General features: G+C 36.6%; 1 protein-coding gene across 2 annotated transcripts in view; it reads left to right on the plus strand.

Moving 5' to 3' along the window:
* The window catches only part of FAM117B (family with sequence similarity 117 member B), a 28,260-nt gene extending 15,440 nt beyond the window's left edge, over window positions 1–12,820 (plus strand). Inside the window, exons 5-8 of one of the 2 annotated variants that reach the window (XM_082764068.1) lie at window positions 2,798–2,941; window positions 3,849–4,074; window positions 4,839–4,959; window positions 8,102–12,820. In XM_082764068.1, the coding sequence (XP_082620194.1) occupies window positions 2,798–2,941; window positions 3,849–4,074; window positions 4,839–4,959; window positions 8,102–8,420 (810 nt within the window). In that variant the 3' untranslated portion in view covers window positions 8,421–12,820. Of the gene's footprint in view, window positions 1–2,797; window positions 2,942–3,848; window positions 4,075–4,838; window positions 4,960–7,486; window positions 8,067–8,101 lie in introns of those variants that run through there. The other variant, XM_082764069.1, reaches the window with a different exon arrangement.
* The last annotated feature ends 632 nt before the right edge of the window (window positions 12,821–13,452 follow it).

Below are 13,452 nucleotides of genomic sequence, written 5' to 3' on the forward strand. Positions count from 1 at the left end.
TTTTCCACAATTTCTACTAATATTTTCATATACTAGTAGAGTTTATTAGTTAAGTTTTACTAATATTTTTTTAGTGGTTCTTACCACTGAAGACTGAGTGTTTAGTTGTACTTCTTCCATGATTTTTTTTGAGAAAGAAATTCATGCAATCTTCACGGACTAAGCTTGTTACCTATTCCTATCCCTTTACTCAGAATAAGGAAATACTTGGTGGTAAAATCAAGTTTGTGCTGCTGGCTTTTTTTCAAAAACAATTGGATATTTGTGTGTGTATGTGCGTGTGTATGTTTTTCCTTATGCCTAGTGTTTCTTTCCACCTCTTTTTTACAGGAAGAGGCGTTTACACAAAAATCATAGCCTCATTGAGTGATCTCAGGATGCTTCTGAGAGTGTTGGATTTTGCATTTATTATATTGTTACTTGGTGGTAAATCTGTGTTTTTTAAGAAAAAAAAAACTGGTTTGATTTATTTTTTTCCTCATTAATATAATGCAGAAACTAAAAATGAGGCCAGAGGTGAGGCTAGATGAAAAAAATAAGTAGATAAGGTTTATTAAAATAATTCTTCATCTTCAGTGTACTTGGCTGAAGTTACTCTGTTACTTGGTGTTAACTATCAAGCCCCCCCTTTCACTTTTCTGGAAAGCATATTTCTTTACTGTCTTACCAGTAGGTTGATCCTAACCAACCACTGATATGAGACCAACTGTACATAGTTTTCAGTGGATATTTTTTGTTTTGTTTCTCTCTTACCATCTTATGTAGGTAGAAAATTTTAATTTTAGGATGGAATTACTGTGCATAATTCAACTTCAAGGTGATCTGATGTTAATATATGGAAGTATCAAAAGACCTTGGATTCTGTTTCAAGTTCTGTTGCTTGTTGGAAAAATTGGAAGAAGTTAGAGCATATTTCTGAAATGCCTGTGAAAAGTACAGATTTGTCATCACCCATATTTTGTATCTCATGGGCTTACACTGTACCCTTAAGTTTCAGAACTCTGTTCTGCACTAAACTGCCAGGCAGCATGTTAATATGCAAATGCTATAATTACTACCCTTTGTTTGACACCTTGGCTGGTTTCGTGTGTTCCAAAATCTGCAGATGAGAGTAGTCAAAAGCATCCTGTGTTAGTAACCTATTCCTGTATGTCACAGGTTCCATGCAGACCTTTGTGAAGGCAGTACTTCACATGTGAAGGTTGTTCTGAGGCTAGTTGTTCCACACCTGTGGTGGTGCCTCCTTCTCTTTCTACTCTTTGGCAGTCCAGGTTAACAAGTCACCTTCTCTTCCAAAAGAAATGTTCTGTGCATGTCTGAAACGTGTTGTATCAAACCTAGTGAGCTTTCTTGAGCAATTTGTGCTTTTCTACTTTAAGCACTTCAAATAGTGCTGTGGTTCTAGGAATTTGTGGTAGACGATCATGATTAAATGCTGGAGAATTCCCAGATTTAGCTAATGGCTACTGAAATCTTAGACACTCTAGCATACATCATTCTGCTTTCTACATTTTAACAAGTTTGGTTTGTCATAAGAATGTCTAAATGAAATAACTGTATGTAACCAGTCTTTAGTACCTAAATTTGTGCTGATATACCTGTATTACAAACAGGTATTGACCTGTATTTGTTCACCTGATTGTTGATCCAAGGCTTTGTTTGGAACAGTTTTATCAGGGGTGGTTTCTCAGACTTTTTTATTTGCTCTTCTCCAGTAGCTTCTATTTTCTCTTTTTAATCTTAAGGCAAGACTTCTCAAAGTCTTTCCAAGTTTGGTAATTCTAAGAATGTTGAGGTTTTGTTGACATAAACAATGAGTCACAAGCATTTCCTGAAGAGAATTTTTGCAGTCCTTTGCAAGCCCCACTTTATAGCTATTCTAATGTTTCAGTAAGGCAAAAACAATGTAATTCATAAGTGATTTTCCTACCTTAGAGATCTGTGATTTTAAGTCTGCATGATAATACATGCCTGTGTTAAGAACTCATGTTTACATTAATTTTTCTAAGGTCATCTCCAGTCCACACAAATTTTACATGTTTTTTTAAAATTGACATGTCAAGTCACAGTGCTTTGGTGTCTGTCTATGTACAGTCTTGGTACTTAAAGGGAAGAAGAAAAAAACATTTCTGAAGACAGGTGAGAAGGCTACCTTCCTTCAACCAGTAGAGATGTTCTCAATCTCAGCATATGTGGCCATTGAAGAATTTGCACAGGAGTTTTACTGTCTTTTTTTTAAGTATAGTTTTTTGTTTTGTTTTGTTTTTAAAGTTCAGTGATCTGGACTAAGAGTGGTGCTATCTTGCCTTTGTGGAATATTTTTTCTTTCTGTGCTTGTCATGGTATTGTAGGTGACGCCAGGCTTCCATTAAGGCATAATTTTAATTAAATTACAAGTGATAAATCTGGCAGAGAAGGAAGTGAAATTACGGTATAGTTCATGCCAAAAGGAATGGGAATATGTTTTAAAGGCTTCAGAAGTACTTGCATTTGAATGTTCACTGTTAAATTTTCACTTGCAAAGCAACATAGAGCTAGAGGCAGACCGTATCAAAGGGAAGTTTTGAAACTAGATTATTGAAAGGCTAGAAATTGGACTTGGAAAAAAAAAAACACTTCAATTTAAGGCATCCATTTTAACACAATCACTATAGTTTCATGTGAGTCTTTGATACTGGAGAGTAAATGATCCTTTAAACTGAACGTTTACGTTCAGTTTAAAGGGTCATTTTTGAGTAGAAGTAATAACTACACCTTTTAAGTAAATCTATGTTGCTTTCTGTCTCTGGTTCTTCAGGCTCCAGTCCCAAAGAGTGCTCTTGTTCCTGTGATACCTATTACCAAATCAACAGGATCGCGATTCCGAAACAGTGTAGAAGGACTGAATCAAGAGATTGAGATAATTATTAAGGAGACGGGAGACAAAGAAGAACAGCTTGTTGTATGTATCTGCCACCATGACTGCTTTCTGTAATGATTTTATTTTTGTTTTGAAGTTAAAAGCTTTATTTTGCACAGTTCTTGAATTAAATTTATTAGAAAAGCAAAATTCCAGACAAAAGTTACTTGAAAAGTCTTGTGGAAAGCAAAAAGAGGAGTTAAAACTTGAAAAAGAAGACAGAAAGACAGAATGTCTGGTTTTAGAGATTCTGTAATTACTTTTTATTTCTTTTGCCTGATCTGAAGAAGTGTGTCCATCCCAGCTGAAGCATAACTTACCTGTTCTTTTATATTCAGGTATTTTCAGAGGTAAATTTGCTGATAAAGCATCAAAAATACAGGGCATGAAGACACTTAAGGGACTGTACTATCTTTCATGTGAGCAGAGCCTTAGAGAACTGGGATTGTTCAGCTTGGAGAAGAGAAAATTCAGGGGGACCTTATCAATGTGTAGAAATACCTGATGGGAAGGAATAAAGAGGGATCAATACTCTCCTAAATAGTGCCCGCTAGCAGTAGAAGAGGCAGTGGGCACAAATACAAAACATGAAATTTAATTTGTGTGCTCTAAGTAGAGGTTTTGGAGTTCACTGTCTGTGGAGGTGCTTAAAACCTGACTGGACTTGGGGCAGCCTGCTCTAGCTGCCTCTGCTTGAGCAGGGGAGTTGGACTAAACGATCTCAGGTCACTTCCAACCTCAACATTTCTGTGATTCTCTGAAGTCTTGAGAAATGTTGTTCTTTGTTTTCAAAACTTGACTTAATCTATCTTCTGTTGGAGTCCTTTGTAATGAATTTTATACTTCGGTTTTATGAAACATGGGGGGGAAAAAAAAGTCAGCACTACTGGGTTTAAACAATTTACCAACTGGATCAGAGCAGTTGACTGATACCCTTTATTTTTAACAGCCTCAAGATATTCCAGATGGGCACCGTGCACCACCTCCATTAGTTCAGCGTAGTAGTAGTACTCGCAGCATTGATACCCAAACGCCTGGTGGAGCGGACAGAAGTAGTAATAATAGCAGCCGGTCCCAATCAGTATCTCCAACCTCATTTCTTACCATCTCTAATGAGGGCAGTGAGGAAAGTCCATGTTCTACAGATGATCTTCTTGCTGACTCCAGAGATAAAGGTACTGTGTAACTTTAAATGTTTAACAATGCTAAAATTTAACTCACTACTGCGTAGGTGAACATGTAGTAATGGAGGGCTGTTGTTTCCCACATCCATGGAGAAATGTTAAAAATATCTTTTTATTTGCAAATGAATCATTTATTCCAAATTGCTCTAATTACCGTGTGTGTTCACATACTTGGTATTCTGTAATTGAAGCTTGATAGGTAAGTGAGGACTGTCCTTCCCAAACAAGTTTTTTTAAGGAATATATTCAATATATAATATATAAGCGGGAATATATAAGCAGGAGTATACAGCGAGAGGTGGAACAGCTGTTAGTCCTTTTGGTTCTGTCAAGATTGTTTTTGTTTTGTTTTTTACCAGAAATCTCCTGAGATACAACATAATCTTACAATTTAACAGGAATTTGTACTGGTTTTGTTTGGTGTATGGCTCCTGCCCGTTTCTTTTGACTAGATGATGACAGTACAGGACCACAGTTTCAGATCAGCAGTTAAAAACTGAAAATGTCCCGGAATTAACAGTTTGCAGAGTAACCTGTGTATGATACAAAGAAAGGGATTGAGATGAGGAAGCTTGCTTGCAAACAAAGATTTGGAAATAAATGATTTATTTTTTTAATCTTATAACATTGATAAAACAAAATGGGGTTTAATTTAAGGGTCATTTTTAGATACACTTCTTGTAGTGTTTTTATAATGCTGTACTTAATTTTTTTGTCGTGTGACATATTTCAGTGATCATTTACTGTTCTTGCAGAGAATGGGAATAATTCTCCCTTGCCGAAATATGCTACCTCACCAAAACCCAACAACAGCTACATGTTCAAGCGTGAACCACCAGAGGGCTGCGAAAAGGTGAAAGTCTTTGAGGAAAGCTTGTAAGTCAATCTTTAATACATAGGAAATAACATTTAACATTGAGAGTTACCCGCTGGTTTACTGATTTTTGTGTCAGATCAAAATTATTAGCCTTATTACTAAAACCATACTGATAGCCAGGTCTCTATTTTGCATGACTGTATACTGTATCATTGCTGGAATTGTGTGTTAAAATCAAAACTTCAGCATACTGTTCAGTTGTGTTGTGTTTTTAAGATTATTTTACACCTAGTAGCTTAGGCTTCTGCTAGTTTTATTTGTACAATCTTTTCCCTTCTCTTTTTTCAGGCTAATTCTGAAAACTTTACTTACTGACCGTTTTAAAACTCAAGGGTCAGTTTCATTCCAACCAATTTTTTAATGGCCAAACCAGCATAATGTAAGACTGTCTCTTACATGGCAAATAGTGGGGAGGAACTCAAATGATAAGGCACAAGGAGTTTTACTGAGAAGCTGTAAATGCAGGTCCATCAGCTAGGTTACGTCACAGCTTGTTAGCTGTATGGCACCTTTTTTTCTTTATTTTTTCCTTTTTTTATACCCTACTGTCCAAAGCCCAGAGAGGTATTACTAGTTGTGGCAAAGTCCTTTCAGCCGCCTTAAGGTGAAGACTCAAAAGCATGTTGAGGTATCTCTGTGTTACTGGGTCCTTCCCCAAATCCGAATAGTACATCCCAGAAAGCTGTTACACGTTAGCGTAGACCACTATCATTCTTGTTGGGCATCTGACCATGCCTATAAAACTTGTGCACAAGTTAGAAATGAGCCCAATTATTCTGCTTCCTTTAGGCTGGTTGTATCTCTGCTATGTTCCAACATCTTTTAAAGACAAAAACAAAAAATCCCACACACTTACAAGGAAGGAATATGTGTAAGTAAAATTCCTACCTGTGTAAGCTTTGAGATGATGGATGTGAGAAGCTACAGGTGAGATAGGTTTTAATATAAATGGAGCATTAGTCTTCAAGATAATAGCTAAGTGAATACATCATAAAATTTGGGAACCTCCAGGTATCATACTGAAGCTGCTCAGTGCAGAGTGCTGTGCATTTTAGAAAAAACAGTATAGTTTATAAAGCCATTTCTGAAAGAGGTCTGAATAGTCTTTTCTTTGGGAAAGGCTTCTTCCTTTGTTTTGTGAAACACTAATATACTACTCAGTCCTGCCTCCTCCTCCTACATCATCATTAAGAAGAATCAGGTTATGCTCAGAATTGTCCTTTGCATGGAATTGCATCACAACTGGGCTGAGTTAATACAATTTTTTGAAAAAAAATCCTCTGCCGATTTGTCATTAGATTCTTTTTTTATTTTTATTTTTATTTGTTGATTTGATGATTTGTTAATTGATAGTAAATTCTTAAACAAAATTTGTATTGGGGTTTGGATATTCTTGTTTAATGTCAAGTGGAGATGATCCTTGTGACTGAGGTCTCAATTTATAGCTCTGAAAGGTGTATGGGTGTCTTGAGCAGTAATGCTACATGAAGTACTACAAAGGCATGGGCTCTGATGTGTAACTTAAAGCATGAGGAACAATGAAGGAAGCAATGCATCAAGAAATGACTTGGATTTAGTGACCAGCTTTAAGTTCTCGGTAGTGTCAAGAACCTGAACTTTGTTCAAGTTCATGTATCACTCTACAGGTGTAGCATGATAAGAGCTTGTTTGTTTAAGCTACTAAAACAGGCGGAAGGTTGACTTCTGCTGTTAGACAGTGGGAGGTATCACTAATGAAAGAGATGTCATGTTTTGAGAAGTGTCACTTTGCACAGAGCAGCAGTGCAAAGATCAACAGAAATATCGCTATGAGGATGGTCTGTCTTACGGCAGATGTTAACAGCCCAAGTAAGAAGGAGGGGAGGCATATAGTAAGTTGATGAGTCCATCTTGAAAATGAATTCCACACTGAAAATTAACTGTAGCGTGGTGGCTTCTACATTTATAGATATTCAGAATAATTTTCTTGTTTGTAGCTTCAAAGATGCTTGTAATTGCCAGCTTTGCAAATCTGGTTTCGGAACTGCATTCATCTGGTACTTGGATTACGCACACATAAAATACGTGAATGCAACTTCTCAAAGCTCAGCTTTAATTTGATGTGATTTCTATTTGAAGCTTGTGGGATTTTCAACTGGTAAAAAATAAATAAATAAACGAGGTTGATTTCTGTTAAGCTTGATTAGACTGGTAGGATGAAGGTAGAGGTGGATATGGCTTACAAACATTTGGAAAAGAGGGGTAAGTTATAGGCTAAAGGACAACACTAGCAACGTGAATGAGTGTAAATTTCTGATGGCTATTTTCCAGCAGGAAAGAGAGGCTTTGGAACAGATTCCTTTAGTTTGGTCTTCACGTAGAGTTTGACTATCATACTAGACTTATTGCAGGGTTACAAGTAGACAGAGAAGCCATTCCTATTCCACCCAGGATTTCCCTTTAAGCTTTAGCTTTCATAAAGTGTGACTCTGAGATTGTGAAACTCTGAGTCAGGACCTAAATGTGTGTTCCATGTTTCATTCCCAGGTTACATGTACCTGATTGTGAATATCTCTTTGAGCATACTACATTTTGCTATCTGCATTGAATTTTCTAAATAAGGCGTGTTCATCTTTCATGGAGATCAAGGCCATACACAGATGAACATGCAAAGAAGGCAGAAGTCTTGAAGGGGGATCCCATATGATCATGAACAACCCTGAGATATGTAATATTAGAAACATTGCTATACTAGCTTGCTTTCACAAGGCTTGCTGTATACAGTGTGTCTGTGTGCACATGGGGTTCTTGTTGGTCTGTGAAAGTTTTTGGAGAATGTGATTGAGATTTTCTCATATATTGGATAGAACAGTTCATGGATGCAGTTTATGATCTGCAACATGAAGATCGCAGGTCTTAGATTTTTGGAGACATCCTGCTTTAAGAAAATGCTGTTTATCTTATAAAAGTAAACAAGCAGTTTAAGCAATCTTGCTGTTTGCCATGTGGCAGGAGTGTCATTAGGACAACAGTGACTAACTGAAATACTTCAGGTCTATACCTAAGCTTGTTGCTGGTGACATGTTCAGCAAGACACATTACCTGCCATTAACATAATTTGTTAAATGTTGTTTTAAAACAGTTGTGTCTATTTTATTCTAGGCCAAAGCCTCTGCACGAAATTCCAGCCTTCTACTGTCCTGACAAGAACAAAGTGAATTTCATTCCTAAAAGTGGCTCTGCTTTCTGTCTTGTCAGCATCCTCAAGCCACTTCTTCCCACACAGGATCTTACACTCAAGGGCACTACACACAGCCTGACTGTCTCCTCCAGCATGACACCTGGTTTGTTACAGCCAATTTCTATGGCTTCATTGTCTGCAAACTCAGATCAAGACAGGATCTCTCGTGGAACAAGTACAGTAATACCACAGACCTCTATACTCCCTCAATCAGGACATATTGAGGAAGCTGAAGGGTAGATACAGATTGTCTTGAAATTTTTCTGGGCAACTACTGGGAAAAATTGGAACCAGTTGACTGGATCTTTCTGATCATGCTATTTGCATTGTTTTAACAACTTATGGCACTGTCGTAATTGACCTGTTCATATAATTGACAGTTTGGTAGCACATTAAGTTCAGGATGATGCAGCAGCTGATGGCTCTGTTGCACTTTCTGCTTGTGAAGACTGCAGTTCTGTTTCTCGCCTGCTTTTTTTTTTTTTTTTTTTTTTAAACACTGGTGAAAACAAAAACTGTCATAATCCTTTGCCATTTAAAGGACCAGTTGTTGTGATGCTGTGTGTCCTTTGACTTTTTCCATTAAAAGAAAAAAACTCAAGACCAACCAGCTGACCCCATTTTGCCATTATAACCTGCAGAGGGAGGGGCAATCAAATGGTTTTGCAAGATGTCTTTTGTATGAAAATGTGTATTTTGTAACAAAGACTTTTGTGGTGTGTAGCAGATAGTGTTTAAAAGACACTTTTCTGGTGACAATTCTCTCCCCCCTTTCCCCACACACACTTTTTTTAGTAGGGAAGTTTCTTTTTACTTGGCTGTTTTACAGCTACTGGGACCAAAGGATTGCTGAAGTATTTCAGCAGTCTCAAATTATGTGACCTTGCTGAACAGCCTCAGCCCTAAACAAAATAAGACAAGTTAATGTGTTTGAAAATTTTACAACTGAAGAGTATCTAAAAAGCGGTGTAAGTATGTGGTGTACTTTTTTTGTTGATATTGTAAATCTGTGCTTCCAGTAAGTCACATTCTTATAACTCCTTCCTTCACTCAGTTCTGCCCAGTGTTGGTTTATTGGCTGGAGAATTGCATTCTAAAGCACTTGTCCCAGTAGTGTTCCATTTGTCCATACAATTTTTGTGCAGGGGTGGGAAAAACATGTTATCCTCCTGTTCTCTATTCTTCCAGAAAATATGCTACTTGCTTCTTACAGATTTAGATTTGCTTGGCTACTTACAGAGTTGGTCAGCCTGAGTCATTAATCGCTCTTGGCACGGACTTGCTCTGTTGTGACTCATCACTGTATTATAGACCCTAGCCACATAATAATGAAATACCTGTGCATGATTCCTTCTCTTTTGTCATAGTGTTTTGTGTGTCCTTGAAAGGTGATGGCTCATCAGCCTTGGCATCCCTTGCACAGTAGTTTACAGTGCCAGACACATTCTCTTTTTTTGACTAGCAATTTAGGCTGTCATGTAAAACAGGATTTCTTGACACCTAGTCTATCCTCATCTGCAGCAGTTTATGGTTTCTTTGAAGTTATAATAAAAGGTGAAAATAGGGGAAATGGCCATTTCAAATGGAAGCTGTTCAGGAACTTCAGTGAGGTTTCTCTTGTGTTCCTAGAGCGTATTACTTGGGTTTGAGTAAATACAGCATAGATACGCAAAAAACTGCAGTGACTTTGAATACTGGTGTCATATCAACTTACAAAATGTCTGCCTTGTACCCTCTTTTACAGAGGTAGTTTCAGTAATTTAAAATTAATGTCACTGTGGATACTCTGTGGGTCTGAATATTGGTCTGTTACACATGAGCAGTTCTCACTGACTTGCTTTTATGATGCTTCCATGGAGAAGACTAAGTCCCCTCATCACCTCCCCCCAGTTACATATATGTGAAGATTATACTGCAAATTTAACAAAGTTGTTCAGTGCTCAATATGCTGAATTTGGTTGCAATCATCTCACTTAAAAAACAAAGTTACATGCATACCTTTGCAGATAATAGTCCTAGTTCTGATGCACACTTACTGTTCCTGTAAATCCCACGTAAATAACTGTCTTATAGCAATAAACTTTACTGAGCAAGTAAGTTTAGGTCACGCTGGCCTATACAAGTGCTGCATTCAGGGTGACTTGAGTCCCTCTTTAAAACATTATGCAAAAGTTCAGTAAATGAAAAATGTACCAGGAGGTATTAAAATATTAGATCCGTTAAACTAGTAAATGAGCAGAATTTGATTTGCTATCATTCTTCCCATTAAAATAGATGTGTGCAGATGAGACTAACGAGCTCTGTTTTGAAGTAACAGCTCTGATTTACACTGAAGTTGTTGAGGGGGAGGTTTTAAAATAAGTGGGTTTGTGCATCAGATTTGTGTAATATGACCAGTTGATGGTTCTTTTCTAGGTTTTGTGGATATTAATTTCTTCTGAAACAGTTGCAGAGGAAGTTGAAGTCTAAGATATACTGCTTTAGATAGGTTGTTTAAAACTGGTATGACTGGATTCACGGAAGATGGGATCATTCAGGTGAAGGAAGTTCTTGTAAGTCTGTTTTCTATTTCTGTAGAAGTAGCTTGTAATGAGCTTCTCCATCAATGCCAAAATGCACAGTGCTTTATCAGGAGATCTTAACTGAATGGTTAAGAATTGAAGGGCTAAAGTTAACATATAGCCTTTATTACAGCCTTGAGACTTAACTGGTTTCACCAAACTGGATTCTGATGTTTGTTTTCATCAGAGTGATTCTCCCAAATAGCAGTGGGCTTTCTTAACCTGGGACTTCTTTTTTTCCACTTGTTGTAGTACTCAAGCATCTCTTTAGTAGCTCATATTATATGTTATCAGACAATGTACTGTATAAATTAGTGAGCTGCTCTGATTTAAAAATAAAAATGAAATGTATGAGAACTTTGTTTATAAAAACAAATTGGATTCAAGACCATGTTCAATTTTTTTTATGTACAGGATTCTGTTGATTGCTGTGGCAGCTCTACTTTAATGTGAATTCACACTAAAGACTCAGAATTAAGAAAATACAACAGCTCTTGTTCCAAGACCAGCTTTTACATGTATGCACACAAAAAAAATAGCCTTAAATTTCACATGTGCTGTCTTGTGCCATAGCAGAGCTGCAAGGTAAAGTATTTAAATCAATTTCAAAATAATTTTGAGAGTGTGTAGGGCTTTTTAAAATCGTCTTATGTATAGAGTTGGAATATTTGGCTTTATGGGGGGTTAATCTGTGCGTTGTTCAAGCACAGTCTTAATGAAAGAGTTCAAGTTCTTTTAGCACACTTTAAAACCTAACTATGCATAGACCTAGTCAGTTCCTTGATTAACTACTTTGTAGCTTAAAAACAAACAAACAAAAAATACTTAAAGGTCTATTTTTTACATACAACTTGGCACACTTGATAATCAGTTTTCCTGATATTTCATAGTACTAGCCAAACTGAAGGCTGGTGTCAGTGTTAATGAACACTGACAGTTGATTTTCTGAGATACGACTGAAGGAACACCTTTTAGTGTAAGTTCTTTGTAATGCACAAAGCAGGAGGTCGTTGTAGTGAAGGTCTATGCTGGCAGCTATGACTATTGGACTCTTTTTAAAATTCAAGGCACAAGGACAGGATTTTTTTTTAAACCTTAATGTGGTTCAGCTGTCCTTTCCTTGCTTGGTGCCATTGTGCTGTAGCAACAAATTTAAGTACTTGGGAAAGTAAAAGATAGTGCTTGAGTACATATACCTTGGAAGGAACCCATGCATATACTGGGTGAGAAAAAAGGGAGTGAAAGTTAAATAAGTAAATGACTGCTGTGTTTGCTATTGCTTTAAGTAAAGCAGCTCTTAAAAAGTATGTTTACTCTCAGGGCTATTTGTTGGTTTGTTCTAAAATACGATTTACTGAAATTGAGAGTTTGAGATTGTTGAAGGACACTGAAACTGAGCCTTTAGAGAAGAAGAAAACCTTTGAAAATAGGTTCTTGCATCATTTTTATTGCTATAATATCTGGAAATGTTTTAAATGTTAATATTATATGCCTATTAACAGATGCATTTGAAAAATCTTTGTCCTACCGTATATATAAAGCTTATTGTTTCTGAACTTGAGACTCAAAGAGTTAAAAGTTACTAACTTCTGAAACAAGGGACATGTGACCTTAAGAAAAAACATTGATAGTGAGGAAAAAAATGAAAATCATATCCATTAACCTTTCTTCTGCCTCAGGCCTAACTTCTTGTTGTGTATTGAGTTTAGTAGAATTCAGTGGCAGTAATTCCTTGCTGAAGGTCTGCTTGTTTAAACTATATGGTTTGATACTTATAAGGTGTTTTTTTTTTTTCTAAATGGATGGACTTGCAGACTTTTCTTCATTCAGAATTGCTGCACACTTTTAATATAAATATCTTCAAAGCAAAGCTTGTATGACATTGTTGTTTTCATGAAACTAATGTAACTTGCAAAAAAGACCCTTGATACCCAAACACTTGAGAATGTCAGGACTGTACTTTCTCCATATAATTCTGTAGTTTAAGTGCCCTTCATCAAATGCCATAGTCTAAAGATCTTGCGGTAGCTTAGACCAAAACCAGGTTAGTATCTATTAAAAAAAAAAAAAAAAAAAAAAGCTCTTGAAAAGGTAATGGAAAGTTCACATTTCCTAACTGAGAGGGTGGAAAACACTGTGGAGAATTTATTTCGTTAGTTTGAGTTGATATGAAATTATTTTTCTAAACCTGGCTCTACAGGAAAATAAAATGACCATTAATTGCAAGATGTACCTGTACATTTTCTTGACAAGAATTTGTGTTTGACAGCTTTGGGAATCAGTTCTGCTCCTGGCATTTTGTTTAGACAAGGAATGACCTAAATGCATTGTTTTGAAACTGTTAGACTTTGCATGTCAAATGGGGAGAGATTGCTAACTATTCATAAACATTTGGTGAAATTCCAGTCCTGAGTCCCAACCAACTGCAACAGTCTTTCTGAATGCTCCAAATGTAAATGGAGTTCTGTTTCTGCTTTCTTGATTCATTGTATGTCATCAGTAAATACTTAGGTATGATCTTTCCTTAATAGTTTTTCACTGGGATTTGTATTTGTCTATGAGACTTCTGTAGTGTTGACAGGTCTATCTGAATTGCAGAAGAGGACTTGGCCTGAAAGCACTGGAAGTTACATTTCATTTATTACACAGATTCATCTTGAAACAACTGTCTTTGGAAAATCTAATAAGCTAAAAAAATAAAATAAAAACCC

Source organism: Aythya marila, assembly GCF_965140915.1.
Source record: "Aythya marila genome assembly, chromosome: 6".
In the NCBI taxonomy this organism is placed as follows: Eukaryota; Metazoa; Chordata; class Aves; order Anseriformes; family Anatidae; genus Aythya; species Aythya marila.